Source organism: Dipodomys ordii, unplaced genomic scaffold (assembly GCF_000151885.1).
Source record: "Dipodomys ordii isolate 6190 unplaced genomic scaffold, Dord_2.0 Scaffold102, whole genome shotgun sequence".
Taxonomy (NCBI): Eukaryota; Metazoa; Chordata; class Mammalia; order Rodentia; family Heteromyidae; genus Dipodomys; species Dipodomys ordii.
Genome location: NW_012267318.1, coordinates 1,352,920 through 1,369,069, shown reverse-complemented (window position 1 = coordinate 1,369,069; position 16,150 = coordinate 1,352,920). Strand labels below are relative to the sequence as shown.

The following is a 16,150-nucleotide window of genomic DNA, read 5'->3' as shown; positions in this document are numbered from 1 at the left end:
CAGAAAAAGCTGGAAGTGGCGCTGTGGCTCAAGTGGTAGATTGTTAGCCTTGAGCTGAAGAGCTCAGGGACAGCACCCAGGCCCAGAGTTCAAGACCCATGACTGACAAAAATAAATGATTAAACAAACAAACAAACAAATAAATAAATAAAAAGCTTTATTGGCATGTATTTCATATACTATGAAATTCACCTACTTAAAATATATAATTCAGTGACTTTGTATATATTCATAGAACTGTACAGCATCATTATAATTTAATTTTTAGAATATTATAACACATCAAGAAGGAACCCCAAATACTCCCCATTTCCATATGCTCTGGCTTTGAGTGGTCTCTTTTCCATTAAGTCTGTATACATATAGAATGTTTATGTTATGTTAGCAGTAAAGCTTGTATTATAACTTGGGCTTTTGGCCACATTTTAGGCAAGTCACCATTGGCTTCTAGTTGGTCCTTGTTTGCCCCTTTTGTGGCAGTTGGCAGACTAGCAGTTTTCTCTTTGTTGACACTCTTTATCTCCCTTGGTTAAGTTGTACATCTTTGTTTCAGAATATCTTGCGTAGTGGTTCTACTTCAGTCAGTTCAGCTGACCCATCTTATTTAAATATGGATGTTCCCAAAGGTTCTATCTAAAGCTTTCTTTCTCTAATACCGGACAGTACCATTATTCCATATTTTTCCTTGGTAGCTTTTTAATATCTTTTTCATTTAGCAATCCTCCTAATAGTATGCTGTCTTATTAGGTGTGTGAATTTGCCTGTACCATAACCTCATTAGCAACCTAGTGTTTAGGTTTTCCTTCTTGATTGTGTGTGTGTATGTGTGTATGTGCATGCGTGTGTGTGTGTACGTGTGCACGCGCATGCCTGTGCCTGTGCCCAAGTACTGAGACTTGAACTTAGGGCCTGGGCATTGTCCCTGGGCTTTTTGCTTACTACCAATGCTTTACCACTTAAGCTGCAATTCCACTTCAAGATTTTTTTTGGTGAGTAATTGGAGGTAAGAGTCAGGGCTGGCTTCAAATCTCCATCATCAGATCTCAGCCTCCTTTAGTAGCTAGAATTATAGGTTTGAGCCATCAGCACCCCGCTTAAATTTATTTTTAACAGGCTTAATAACTATAGGATAAGCCTATTTAGTTTATCAGGGCTTAGAGCTGCTAACTAAGCCATTTCCCAGGTGTTCATGTTCTGCCCCTATATTCTCTTCATTTCCTGGTCTTTATTCATTTTTCAGTGAAGACTAGCTATTGCCCATGTGGATGTTTTTGTATGATATATATTTGAGGAATTAAATTTGATCTATCTTTTTAGCCAGAAAATCTTTTAATCTAGTTATTGCTGCAACCTTTTCCCTTTTCAAATAAAACAGTTTGGATTTCTAATTAAATATTCTTTGACAAAAGACATTTTTATCTTGATCTAGTTTTCAAAAACTATTTGTCAGAGCCTTAAAAGAACATTGCCTGCACATGCAGAAAGAAAATTAATTGTCTCCCTCCCTTCATAACAAGACATAGAAAAAAGAGAAAAGGGAATAAATGAAGCTTGAAATCCAAGATTTAAAATAAATCTTTAGCTGGGGGCTACTTTCATAGTTAAAGGATAGCTTTCTGTTTTAGTTTAATTTACTCCTATACTTAATTTTGTTGGAAATTGTGGATTTTTAAAAATACTGTTGAGTGAAAGCCTTTAACATTGTTCATATGGTCACTATTTCTCCTAAGAATGGCTCTCGTCCTTCCTTGCTAATCCTGAGTCTTCTTTCCCATTCTTCAAGCTTAGCCATATTGATCGTTGCCTAATCAAGGTGTTGGATTGGAAGGAATGTGCATCTGGCATTGTTTCTAATGTCTTGTGAAAGGCTTTCATTTAAATATTTTGTTGGTTGTGAGTTTAAATGAGCATCTGTCTGCAGTTTCTTTTTGCTTAAACAAGTAAAACAAGCATGCTAACAGTTCTTATTTCTAGTTACTTACATAAGTTTCCTAAGCACTTAGAGTACAGTTTTTAGCTCATTGACTGTCCCTTTAATACCATCACTATAGTTCTAATTTTACAGATGGAGCAATACATTTTTCTCTCTTTCTGTGTCTATTATGTAAATATTTGGGCCTTTGATGTGCCTTGCTACAGGCAGTAAAGTTTCAGATATATTAGTACTAGTTAGTGAATGTGTAACATGGTAGGTATGAAGAGTGAAGCAGCATCATGGTACCCTCATGGTTTCATGGTAGAAGAAACCTGCGATTGCTACTCCTCTGAGTGAGCCATCTGGCCTGTAAAAAGGGCTAGGTCATCAGATTTTTACACTCTGTGCCAGAACTGGGGCTTGAATTTAGGGCCTAGAGCTCTTACTTGGCCTTTTCATTCAAGGCTGTCAAAATACCACTTGAGCCATACCTTTACTTCTAGCTTTTGGTTGGTTTGTTGGAGATAAGAATCTCACAGATTTTCTTTTTGCCCAGGCTGGCCTTAAACTGATATCCTCAGATCTCAATACTCTTCTGAGTAGCTAGGATTACAGGAATAAGCCACCACTTCTGGCTTCTCACTCATCATTGCAATATAAACACAATTAAAGGATGTGTCCTGGCGACTTTTTATTGAAGTAGTAGTCTTTTAGAGAGATGTTCCAAGCCACTGTTTGTGCCTGTGTCTTGTCTTTGTCTATCAGATGAAGTAGTAAATCGTTACTTTGAGTAGAGATTAGGATCAGAGCTATGTACTAATTTGTCAGTACTTCAAGGTACCATTATTTGGTTCAGGTACAAACTTTTTTTCCTTTTCAAACAAATCATGTGGAAATAACCTGATAATTCTTCTAGGTGTCCTGGAGCTTTTCATCGGAGAGCTGCTCTGGAAAGAAGGAAAACTAGTAAAACTCAGACAAATACTGAGAATGAAAATGGATCCACCATAATAGATCTTCCAGGTACTTCATCCCCAGAAACGGATTGCTCAGGGCCAGGGACAGGCTCAGGACCTGCCGAACAGAACTCAACATCCACATCTCTTCCCGTGTGGAGTGAGGAGCCAGGTCTGGACAACCCTGCCTTTGATGAAAGCACTGGAGCTGACGGTATGTTGCAGTTTACCTCCTCCTGCTGTAGTATATTTCTTTTGCCCTTCCCACTAATCTTCAATCATGCACCTTTGTCCCCTAAACAGTTATAGTTACTGCATTCAGATACAGTTTACATATCACATCATTCACCCTTCTCAGTATACAGATGTAATGTTCTGCATCTTAGAAATAAAATACGAGTCTTAATAGATGAGAAATGATCCTTCTCCATTATTTTCCCATTGTTACCCACCAGTCATTCACATGGTTCTTACTGGGTTTTTTTGTTTGTTAGTTTTTGTTTTTGTCTGTCATGAGGCTTGAACTCTGGGCCTGGGTGCTGTCCCTCAGCTCTTCAGCTCATGGCAAGTGCTCTACCACTGGAGCCACAGTGCCACTTCCAGTTTTCTGTTAATTGGAGATAAGAGTCTCATGGACTTTTCTGCCTGGGCTGGCTTTGAACTGTGATCCTCAGATCTCAGACTCCTGAGTAGCTAGGATTACAGGCATGAGCTGCCAGTACCCATCGATTCTTAGTGTTTTGGTTCACAAATACATTTACTTCTTGACATAAGAAATCAATGACATCATTGACAGTAAAACCTACATAGCTCAAATCAAGTACTTACTCTGTCAGACACTACCAAGCACTTTCTATTAACTGATTACTTAAATGATGCTGAATGACATTATGAAGTTTTTTGGAAGTGATGTTTTTTGTTGTTGTTTTGGTTTGGTTTGGTTTTGGTTTTTGGTGCTAGTTCTGGGCCTTGAACTCTGGGCCTGGATGCTGTCCCTAAAAGACCCTTTTTCTCAAGGTTAGCCTTCTGTTACATACTTGAGCCATAGCACTACTTCCTGCTTTTTCTGGTGTTAATTGGAGATAAGAGTCTCATGGACTATCCTGCCCAATCTGGCTTCAAACTGCAGTGCTCAGATCTCTGCCTCCTGAGTAGCTAGGATTACAGGCATAACCCAGCAGTTATGAAGCTTTTTATTTTTATTTTTTAAGAAAACTGTGTCTTAAGAGAATGAATAGATATATCTTAGAGCAAGTGTCTTGGAATAGGACTTTTGAGCATGCTTTTAACCAGCACACACCTTTAGCAAACTGCTGCACTAGCTTGTATAGCACATCCACTAGGAAGTAAGCCTGTGGCCAGTCAGCATTCTGGGCACCGAGGTAATTCGTCTTAGCTAATTACTTTCAAAAGTAGTTTTTCTCTTACAAACTAAAAAGTTTACTCCATACTCAAATTGTCCTTGCCACAGCTTTCAAGCCTTTCTGAGATCCAAACACCATGTAGGAGCTCAACATAGCTATTCTCTCTGTGGGCTTAATGTAACACCAAGTATATGCTTCCTTTCTTCTGCCTTGTGCTAAGAGTATACTATTTCCAGATGGTTTTCTCTTAATGTTTCTTTACCAGATTCCATGTCATCCCAGATCTGGTACAAAGTAGGTTTCTTTTTTTTTTGTTGGTCATGGGGCTTGAACTCTGGGCCTGGGCGCTATCCCTCAGCTCAAGGCTAGCACTCTACCACTTGAACCACAGCGCCACTTCCAGTTTTCTCAGTGTCTTATTGAAGATAAGAGTCTCACGGACTTTTCCTGCCCAGGCTGGCTTTGAACGTGATCCCCAGATCTCAGCCTCCTGAGTAGCTATGATTACAGGCATGAGCCACCAGCACGCCAGGCAGTAGATTTCTTTTTTAATCACTGTTTTTACTTAGGTTGAAGTAGAAAAGTTTAGATAGTCTTAACTGATTTTTTTCAACATTCCAGCCCTTAGCCAGTCATATTGCTTAGTTATTAATCATCTACATGTTAACATAAGATGCTTTGTTTACATGAAGAAAACCCATATAAAACATTGTTCTTCCTCTCTCGTTTTTAACTTTACAGCTGCACAACAGCCACTCAGTTTACCAGAAGGAGAAATTACCACAATTGAAATACACCGATCTAATCCATATATTCAGTTAGGAATTAGCATTGTGGGTGGCAATGAAACACCACTGATTAACATTGTCATCCAGGAAGTCTACCGAGATGGAATCATTGCCAGAGATGGGAGACTCCTTGCTGGAGACCAGATTCTTCAGGTAAGTTTTAAATTACTCTGTTAACTTGGTTTGTTTGTTTGTTAGTATTAGAAACCTATCATCCCAGCCACTCAGAAAGTGGAGATCAAGAAGATCACAGTTCAGGCCAGTGCTGGGACTGAGGGAAGGGGAAGTGACACTCAGCTTTTAAGCCAGATGTGGTGTTTTATGCATGTCATCCTGGCTACATGAGAGATCTAAATAGAGGAATTAGAATCCAGGATGAGCTAGACAAAATTAGAAGACCCTGCCTGAAAAATAACTAAAAAAAAGAAAAAACTAAAGATAAAGTCACATCTGACAAGCATGAGGCCATGAGTTCCAATACCAGTACCACCACCACTACCACCCCCCCAAAACACTTAGAAAATTACTATATTATTTAGCTTGAATTATATATGCTGATTTTATATGCAATCACTTTTATCTATAATTTCTCCTGGAATATTAATTTTCTTTAATTTTACTATAAGGGTGATGTCAAAGGGTTACAGTTACATAAGAAAGGTAATGAGTACATTCCTTGTCAAACATTGTTACTCCCTCCCTTGTTTTCTCCTACTTTCCCTCCCCCACAAATCTCTTCCCTGGAACATTAATTTTCAGTCCCACATGTGTCTAGGCACAGTGCTAAACATTCTGGGCTTGCTAGACTTTCTTGGCTTGGATTCTATAACTGGCTATTTCATGGCCACGGTTTTTCAAGTTGAAATTTGCTTATCCATTGCCTTTATTCCACATCCAGTTTTCCAGTCCATCTGTTGCCTTCATGTCTGATTTATCTTCTATACACTAATTACTAGAAGCTAGAAAGACATAACTACATAACATTGGTTTCTAATATGTGTTTCCTATCCATCTGTTGTCTTCATGTCTGAATCATATACACTGATTACTAGAAGCTAGAAAGAACTATATAGCACTGGTTACTGATAGATACAGATATCTATACCTATATGTGTAGATATAAATAGATAGATCTATAGCTATCAATAGATATCTAAGATAAGTGATAAAGCATTTGCTTGCGCATGCTAACAAACATTCTGCCACCAAGCTAAACCCTCAGCCTGAGTTCCTTGTAGTTTGTATCACTGAATTTATGATAGAGTTCAAAAATCTTACTGATTCAAGCATGCTCTCTTAGCATTTGAACTCTCACTTTCAAAAATTTTTGGTACCAGCATATTATCTTTAAGGAGAAATGATCATTTCAGGTTATAGTTCAGTGATTGGAAAGTGCCTTTGTATGCACAAGGCCTTAGAAAAGATGTTCCCAAAAGAAGAACTAATACAGGGAAAGATATTTTATTAAGAGGTATGTTGACACTGAGGATGAGGATAGTAATCATTTTGCTTGTAAAAGTAGAGTTCATAAGAAACGTGGACTGGGCATTTGAATTAGTGTGATACTAGTTGAAGTTCGAAAATGGATAATTCTAGGAGAAAAAAAGGAACACTCATGAACAAGAAAATGTCCTCTAGCAACTCAAGCACAAGGCCACATCCCTCCTTGCATTCATTGTTCATTCTTCACTGTCATCTGCTGATTCTACCCCTTCCTTCCTTTTTCTCCACTACTCCATATTATTACTTCATACCTGAGGTAATAGAATATCACATCAAGTTGTCTGCCACCCACACTAAAATCTGCCATGATTAAATATAGCTGTAACCAATTTCCCCACCAAGATTTGGCTAGAGTGTCGTAGGGTGATAGCTATTCATGGTTCTAGGTGCTACATAGTCCCTGTCTTCTTAAATATGATTCTCTCTGTCTTTCTCTCTCCTATTCTCCTTCCTCTTTTTCTCCCTCTTCCTCTCTCCCTCTCTTCCCTTTCTTCCTCTCCTTTCCTTCTCTCCTTCTCCCTCTAGCAGTGGAGTTTGAACTCAGGGATTTGTGCTTACTAGGCAGACATTCTGTCACTTGAACTTTGCCTCCAGCACTTTTTGCTCTGCTTGTTTTTGAGAAGCTTTGTTTTTTTTTTTTTTTTTTTTGCCTGGATCAGCTTGGACCACAATTCTCCTATTTATATTTTCAGTATCATCCCATAACTGGGATAACAGCCACGCACCAGCCTTTTCTGTTGAGACAGGATCTTCTGGACTTTTTTGTCCAGACTGGCCTAAAATCATGATCTTTCTGATCTCAGCCTCCTGAGTAGCTGAGATGTCAGGTGCATATTACTATTGACTGAAACAGGTCTTTCAAACTTCTTTTTGCCTTGGCTGTCCTTTTAACCTGGAATCTTACTGAACCTCACATCCCAAGTAACTAGAATTACAGATGAGAGCTACCTGTACCAGGCCTGAATTTTCTTTCGTATCTGGCATACCAGTTCATTTCTTACAAGGTTTACAGCACTGTACTAGTTGCTCTGTTTTGTCTTACAAAGTACTGTCTAGTGGAAAAGCCAGACCTAGGCTAGCAGTCTTCTGCCTCCATATGGACAGCATTCTTCCACTTCCACCCTGACCTCATCTTGTGCTCCAGCTTGTCTTGTCTCTACCAGAAAGCTTTGTTTTACTATTCTTGCCTACCCAATTCCTCCTCACTGGAATTATTGATAGCATTTGTTGTTTTTATTTTCCTTGTTTGGTTGTTCACACAATTACAGTCTCAATATAAGAATGGATTTGGATGTGACATCCTGCTGAGAATAGTCATTCCCTTACTAAAACAGAACTTGGAGCCTTCAGAAGTTTCAGTTTTTAAAAAGAAATTTATAGATTTGGGGAAAGGGTGGAGATAGGCTACAAGGCAGCTATGATTGGCCTTTCATTGTGGAGCCTTAGTTGGGATTTTCACACCCACTTGTATGCTGCCTCTCAGTGTGTTATTTCTGTTTTATCTTTCAAGCCTCAACCCTTCATTGCCTTTAGTATGGCTGAGGCAGATTGAGCTTTCATACTCTTTTGTAGGGATTTTTGTTGTTGTTCATTTACTTTTTATTCTTTTTTTGTTTTTGTTTTTCTCCAAATGCTAAGAAGTAGTAAAGGAATATAGGAAGCATAATTACTGCTTGTATGAAATCAAATTTCTGATCTATCATAGCTAGCTGTAGTATACCCTAGCTGTCAGTTGATATTAATACTTCAGCTGCATACTGGCACAACTTTAAGGACACTGCCTGTATTCCTTAATTCCTAGTTCCTGTCCAATTCTACATGGAAAGAATCTTATACCTGGTACCCCACATGCATGTTGGTTCCCTCCTCTCATATCTTGATATTTTAGCAGTTGAGACCACAAGAACCAAAGAGCCCATTTCTTTAGCCTATTTGCACAGTATTCTTTCTCTCTCCCTCATCTGGTCTTTCTAGCTGGAATTTAAGTGTACACGTAAATTTGTCCCTTTTTTGCTACCAACAATGGGTTAGCAGTGGTTATCACCATTTTTGTACATTTCCCTTCTAAATTTTAAACATTTTGGAGAATTTTTTAATGATGTAATTAAAATAAGTGCCTCAAATAAAACTATAATTTTCTTAAATTATTGACATAGTCTTTGAATTTACCAAAGAAATAAAACTTTACACTGTAGAAAATGCAGTGCATTATTATTAACTATGGAGACTGCATACTGCTGCTGTTCTCAATCCAGTTTAATGATTCAAGTTGATGAAGTATGAGCACATAACTTGATTTATCAATTCACAATGCCCTCTCCTTTTGTGAGCCCTGACTTCTGGTATGCTGGAGCCAGTAAGTAAAGCTATCTCCTTTGCCCAGGCCTGAGGAAATATTTGCAGGTATTCACAGTAAAATACTAGGAGAGAGGCCTCTTTATTATTTTTTTAATACTTTGCTAGCTTCTACTTTGTATAAACAGGATAAATAACATAGTAAGCCAGTTTGAAAATCCACAGTAAAATAATTTATCTACAGACTAGAGAGCTAAGCTATCCTTCACTTTAGGAAAGTGCATGTAGTTAGAGGCTTTAGTTTGCTCACATTAAAAAATATGTTGGACACTGGGCACTAGTGCCTCACGCCTCTAATCATAGCTGCTGAGAAGGCTGAGACCTGAAGATCATGGTTCAAAGCCAGCCCAAACAGGAAAGTCCATGAGACTCTTAGCTCCAATTAGCCACTAGAAAACTGGAGGTAGTGCTGTGGGCCCAAGTGTTAGAGTGCTAGTCTTGAATGAAAGAGCTTAGGGACAGCGCCAAGACCCTGAGTTTAAGCCCCGCAACCAACTGAAAAGAAGAAAATGTTAGCTAAGGGTGTGATGGTGCATGCTTATAATCCCAACTACTTGAGAAGCAGAGGCAAGAAGATTATGAGTTCAAGACCAGCCTGGGCAAAATCAGTGAGATCATATCTCAAAAACAAAATATAGCCAGAAATGAGTGGCTCGTGCCTGCTCCTGAGATCTGGAGGATTAAGGTTCAAAGCCAGCCTGGGCAGAAAAGTTTGCTAGACTCATCTCCACATAACGAGCAAAAGACTAGAATGCAGATATGGCTCAAGTCGTAGAGCTTGAGCAAATAAGCCTTGTGAACATAAGGTCCTGAGTTCAAACTCTGGCAATAAGACCAAAAAAAAAAATATAAACAAAGGAACTAAGGGTACAGTTCATGTTGTTTATAGGGTTTGCCTAGAGTGTTTGAGGGCCCTGGGTTCAATCTTAAGTACCACAAAATAACAACAATAATAATAATGTATGCATGTTTGTGGAAATACAGAAATACCTATACAGTAATAACATGGATATGGAAATAACATGTATTTATTGCTACTCTGTTAAATGGCCTCTGCAAAGAACCATATGCCCTCTTTTGCATGTTGTATATGAGCTATTTTGAGGAAAAATGTGCTTTTGTAAATTATATCAAGGTCACTATTAAAAGTAATATAAATTTTAGAGCATCATTAATTATCTTCAGTTGATCAGAACCAATAGCTTAGTTACTGTCAATATTTAATCTTGTGACCATTATTGGTTACATTGTTAACAAAACATTTAGCCAAAAAATACGTTAGACTTTACTGTGCTTATGCTATCTTTCCAAAATATACAAATGGTATTTACTTTGGTCTCAGCTTTCTTTGAATTTCACTATGGCTCCTGAATCTTTTTCCAGTTGTAAGATACTCTTCAACTTATTATACAAAGAAAATATGAGACTGTGTTTGTATGTAGCTGGAAAGTATAGCCACATTTCATCCAGACATTTAGCACATTCTTTTGTGATTTAATATAAATCTTTTGTGATTGAATGGGAGATGGAACACTATGAATGTAATGATAGGAAGCTTTTATCTGAACAGTCAGGATGAGGATCTGACTAATGAAGCTGCCTTGAAGTTGTGGTCTTGATCCTAAATTAGCCAGCATTTCTATAAGAATCTTAGATGGCTGTGGACAAGAAGAATGGGAAGGAGCAAAATACACACCTTGAAAAGGTGCTACAAATGTCTCAAATAGTATGAAAATAAAAAACTCTAGGGAACTGGTTTTAATTAAATATTAATAGTGAGCATTTTTTTATAAAAAGAATCTTGGGTGGCAAACATGGAAGGACAGCAAATTTGTGTGTGACAGCTTATCAATTTCATGACTGATTTTTTTTTTTTTTGGTTGTTTATGGGGCCTAAACTCTGGGCCTGGGGCTAGAGTTTAGGGCCTGTCTTTCAGCTCTTCAGCTCAAGGCTAGAGCTCTACCACTTGAGCTATAGTGCCACTTCCAGCTTTTCCTGCTTATTTGGTGCTGAGGAATCAAACCCAGGGCCTCATGCATACAAAGCAAGCACTCTACCACTTAGCCACCTTCCCAGCCCAATTACTGAATTTTTTAAATAGGGCATTGATATGCCAAAATCAAAATTCAAGTTAGTTCCAAAACTTAATCCCAGAAAACAAGCAAAGATACCAAAGAAAAAAAACACAAAAAAGATGAATCTCGACAAAATAATATGAAGACCTTAACATGAATTGGTGTGGAAGAGATTTAAGGATTTCTAATGAAATTCTTTCACCTAACCCAGAGCCTGTCCCATTATATATGTTCAGAGAATGTTGTTTTGATCTCAGACTGATTCAGAGGACTCAAATTGTAATAAATTCTAGGAATTATACTCTTCTATTTATTGAATAACTGAAGCTGGATATATTTTCTGAATGATGTTACATGTCCAAGGATCAGTCACTATAATTATTTCAAAGTTGTAGCGCTTAATACACAAATGATATATGAATATTGAATTAATAAGGTAGTCTCCATTTATTTTCTGAAGCTTAGGAGTATTTTGTTAGGTAAAGCAACTCTCTAACCCAGAATTTGAGTTTCTTTTCCATTAGAAGTAGTGTAGTATATAGTGCTTGTCCTGTGCTGATGTACAACTTGGGTTCATGCTGATCCTTTGAAGCAGATGGTAAACACATTTCACAGATGAGGAAACACACAAATTAAGCTCAAGTTCTGTAGTTTGCCTTAGGTCATCAGTAACTAGCAGAACTGAGAACTCTTAATTCCAGACTATCATCAAAGCCTGTGATGCTAACTACTGTTCTGTACTAGAGGTTAGTCATTATAAACTAACTTTAGAGACCTTATATTTTAAAACATCTTGTAAGTTCTGATTTTTCTTTGTAAATGCTGATACTTATAGCATTTTTTTCAATATTGATTTCCTTTGGAAATGTCACCAAAACATTTCGACAAGGTAAGGAAATGAGAGGTTGTCATGCATGGATCATGGTTCTTTTTTTATTCCCCCTAGGTCAACAACTATGATATCAGCAATGTGTCCCATAACTATGCCAGAGCTGTCCTTTCCCAGCCTTGCACCACTCTGCATCTGACGGTGCTGCGGGAGAGGCGCTTTGGCAGCCGAGCCTACAACCATTCTGATGGCAGCACTGCAAGGGAAGAGGTTTTCCAGGTGGTTCTTCATAAACGGGACTCTGCTGAACAGCTCGGCATCAAACTAGTCCGAAGGACAGATGAGCCAGGTGTTTTTATTCTTGATCTACTAGAAGGGGGACTGGCAGCCCAAGATGGCAGGCTCAGCAGCAACGACCGGGTACTGGCCATCAATGGGCATGACCTGAAGCATGGGACTCCAGAGCTTGCTGCCCAGATTATTCAGGTGAATGCTGAACTCTGAGCCTTAAAAGTCCACATAACAGTGTTTGTTTCCATTAGCACATGTCAGAATTCAAGGGACTTTTGATGTTTTATTAAAAAATATGACATGGTTATCTAAATGCCTCAAAACGTAAGCTAGTGTAACTTCCTTATAGATAAAACTTTATCTGAACGCTTTGTTCCTGAGGACTTTCACCTTAGCTGTTTATACATTGTAGGCTCCATTACAGCTTCATATTGAAGTCAAATTTTGATCTTGGAGCTCACCTAATCAGCAAGATAGAACAAATAGTGGTGTCCACATTCTAAAGAAGGAAAGTGAAGTTATGAGTTTCCAGTCTCTTTAACTCCCTTCAGGAAATCCATATAAATGAGAGGGGGGATAATTTGATTAATAGCTTATCCCCACTGGGTCCAGGTTATTTTATTAATAATGTCTCTCCTGAGGCAGGCTAAAGTAGGAGTATTCCTTGAACCTAGGAGTACAAGGCCAGCCTAGTCCAAAAAAGGAAAAGCACACATATACACCTAAACTAGTTAGTGTTTTTTTCATAATTTAAGGAATTCAAAGTATTTTACACTCATCATAAAATTTGTCCTCACAGTGTCTGTGTGAAGTGAGAAAGGATAGACATGTTTTCAGGAAGAGCATAAAGACAGATCATCTGGAAACTCACTCCAGGAAGATCTACAGGTTCTGCCACATGCCATGGCACTTAATGATAGGGGCATTTCTTACAGTGATAAAGGTGAAACAAAAATACTTAAAGTAATCACAGCAAAATCCTGTAAAAGAAACCAAACATCAGGTGGATAGTGAAATATCTTGCCACATGGAATCAAATAACAAGGAAGATATAAGACTGTAAGAAAATCCAAGTCTTAACCTGATTTATTACAGTGGAGAGCGAGTCAGGTGTTATTGATATTTTATAAAGTTGAAGTTTAAAGAAATGTATACTTTTAAATTTCCCCAAATCAGAACCAGTTGCTACCCTACAGAAAGCTACCTCTTTTCCCTTTCTAGGGAGAAAAATGGGGGAAATAGAGAGGAGGATGTAGAAAGCCAGTAGTGTTATGGACTTGTTTGAAAAAATAGAAGGGTCAGACTTACTTTATGCAGTGAGAGGTAAATCAGTAAGTTAGAAATAGAGTGGCCATATTATATCTCAAGCAATATTTAAATTTTCTTAATTTTTCTGCTGGTACTAAGGTTTGAAGGTCTGAACTCAGTGCTTCTCAGTCAAGAGATTTTCTTATTAGGCTGGTGCTTTACCACTTGAGCCACACCTCTAACCCTGCTTTTGTTTGCTATTTTGGTGATGGAGTCTAGTGGGTATTTCCACTCAAGCTGGCTTTGAAACTCAGTCTTCTAAATCTTAGCTTCTCAAGTAGCTAGCATTATAAGTGTGAATCACCAGCATCAGGCTTAAGTAAATGGTCCTTACTAAATTTCTAACCAACATGAGAGAAATACATCCATAGATGTAGAAACTATTTTAAATTTTCCCTGGTATTTTATATTTGGATTTTTTATCTTTATTATAAGGATGATGAACAGGGGGATTATAGTTATGTAAGTAAGGTAATGAGTACATTTCTTTTTAAACACTGTTAACCCCTCCCTCATTTTCTCCCACTTACCCCTCCCTATTTTCCTGCCCTCCAGTTGAGCAGTTCATTTCCAACATAGTGTCAGGTTCATTGTTGCGTTAGTTCACCCTTTGTCTTGCTGTGTCTATGATTCCCTTTCCCTTTCATGGATCCAATAAACTTATATACAAGACAAAAGGTGCAGACAACTAAAAAAGAAAAGAAAAGGAAGAAGTGCTTGCAGGACAGAGTAAGAATCTCTTGTTTCCAATTCTTGGAGTTCATGTTAATATGCTTCATTATATATGGTCCGACCACAACTTAGAGTCTGTATGCCAGTTTTTAAAATAGTTGCCTTATATTTTGTGTTACAATTTTCCATTAACATTACGTAAGTGAAATTGTTCAAAATTCAGTCTTAATTGCTTCTGGATTATTAAAAAAATGTCTAAAAAGGAGAATAATGAAAATTTACAGTAAATAAAGAAGAAAAATAGAGTTCAATCTAAGCACTCCACAATATCAATGTTAAGATTTTAGAGAACACCATTTGAAACACTTCTATGTGTACCTGTGGACACAAATCCTTAATACATGTACTGATCTTATAAATTCTAGGTTTGTATCTCTACCTTTGTCAATGCTATGTTGTAAACATGTATATGAAAGTATTTATTTATTTCGTCACTCCTCTGTTGATAGTCTTTCATGTTTTGTTATCAAGTTTAAGGTATTTTGCTAAACTTTACTCCAGAAAGAGGATACAAATTTGTATTCCCAACAGCAAGGCATGCCACTCACTCAAGAACTGAGTATGCCTGGGTCTGGGTTCCAGTGGCTCACCCCTCTAATCCTACCTACTCAGGTGGCTGAGATCGAAGGATAGAGGTTTAAAGCCAGCCCAGGCAGACAAATTTACAAGGCTTTATCCCCAATTAACCATCAAAAAGCCAAAACTGGAAGTGTAGCGCAAATTGGTAGAGTAGCAGCTATGAATGAAAAAGCTGAGGGAAAAGGGTGAGGCCCTGAGTTCAAGCCCCAATACCATGAAACACACAAAGAAGCATGATGTGGTTGACAATCATAATGTGATTGACAAGTATATTTAGCAGTTGTTACTTGAACATCCTTACATTTTCTAAATCTTGATTTAAATAAGTCTTGCTGTGCTAAACCCTAAGTCTTTAAAAATTACCTAAACCCAATGTTGGCCCATTATTTAAATGTTTTTTCTTGTTCGTTAGTTTTTTGTTTTGTTTTGTTTCTTGTCTGTTATGGAGTGGAACTCAGTGCCAGAGTGCCTCCCTGAGCTCCTTTGCTCAAGACTAGTGCTGTACCACTTTGAGCCACAACTGCTCTTCTGATTTTCTGGGAGTTAATTGGAGATAACAATCTCACAGACTTTCTTGTTCAGGCTGGCTTTGAACCGCCATCCTCAGGTCTTTGCCTCCTGCTAGGATTACAGGCCTGAGCCACCAGCACCTGGCCCCATCATTTTAAGTTCTAAATGTACACTTCTATCATACACACAGAATTTTGTCTTTCAAGCACAAGAATTGGCTTCAATTGACTGGTTTCTGTAAACAGCTTTCTAATTAAAATACTGACTTTGGTTATAAGATATGAAGCAATAATGAAAATGAGTCTGTATATTAAAATAAAAATCACAGAACCACACAGTATAGTCCACTAGTCTTGAATTTTAGGATTATAAATATCAAGGTTCTGAACAAGTCTGCCTTGGCATTTACCCTTCAGGGTCCTTGGGGATTGAGCCCAGGACTTCCCATATGCTAGTAGGTGCTCTACCAATTGATGCATGTCCCAAGGCCAGCATTCACCCTATGGAGCAACTCTCCCTGCCTGGAGATATCAGCTGAATGTTATTCCTTCAGTTATTTTTTAAGAACTTGTCTGAAACTAGTTTAATAAAATGCTTTAATTGCAAATGACTTATAATAGTATTACCGTGGAATTTTCAATTTGAGTGTTGGAAATGAAATGATTTCTTAACATTATTGACTTTAATCATAGGAAAAGTTTCTACTTTGTACCCTAATTCCTGAAAGCAGGCTGTCATCATTTCTCATAGGAATAATAATAAAATTGAGAATTGTCATGACCAAGAGTAAACACCAAGTAAGTCTGAGCTGTACTTTTTAAAATAAGGACAAGCCGGTCACCGATGTCTCATGCCCGTAATCCTAGCTACTCAGGAGGCTGAGATCTGAGGACCAAAGTTCAGAGCCAGCCTGGGTGGGAAAGTCTGTAAGACTCTTTTCTCCA

The 16,150-nt window shown here is 38.0% G+C and overlaps 1 protein-coding gene across 1 annotated transcript in view; it reads left to right on the top strand.

The window, feature by feature from the left end:
- Positions 1 to 16,150, top strand: part of Lnx2 (ligand of numb-protein X 2) — a 78,975-nt gene that overhangs the window by 48,247 nt on the left and 14,578 nt on the right. The window contains exons 4-6 of the mRNA XM_013027259.1: positions 2,832 to 3,085; positions 4,977 to 5,176; positions 11,904 to 12,272. Coding sequence (XP_012882713.1) covers positions 2,832 to 3,085; positions 4,977 to 5,176; positions 11,904 to 12,272 — 823 coding nt within the window. The remainder of the gene's footprint in view (positions 1 to 2,831; positions 3,086 to 4,976; positions 5,177 to 11,903; positions 12,273 to 16,150) is intronic.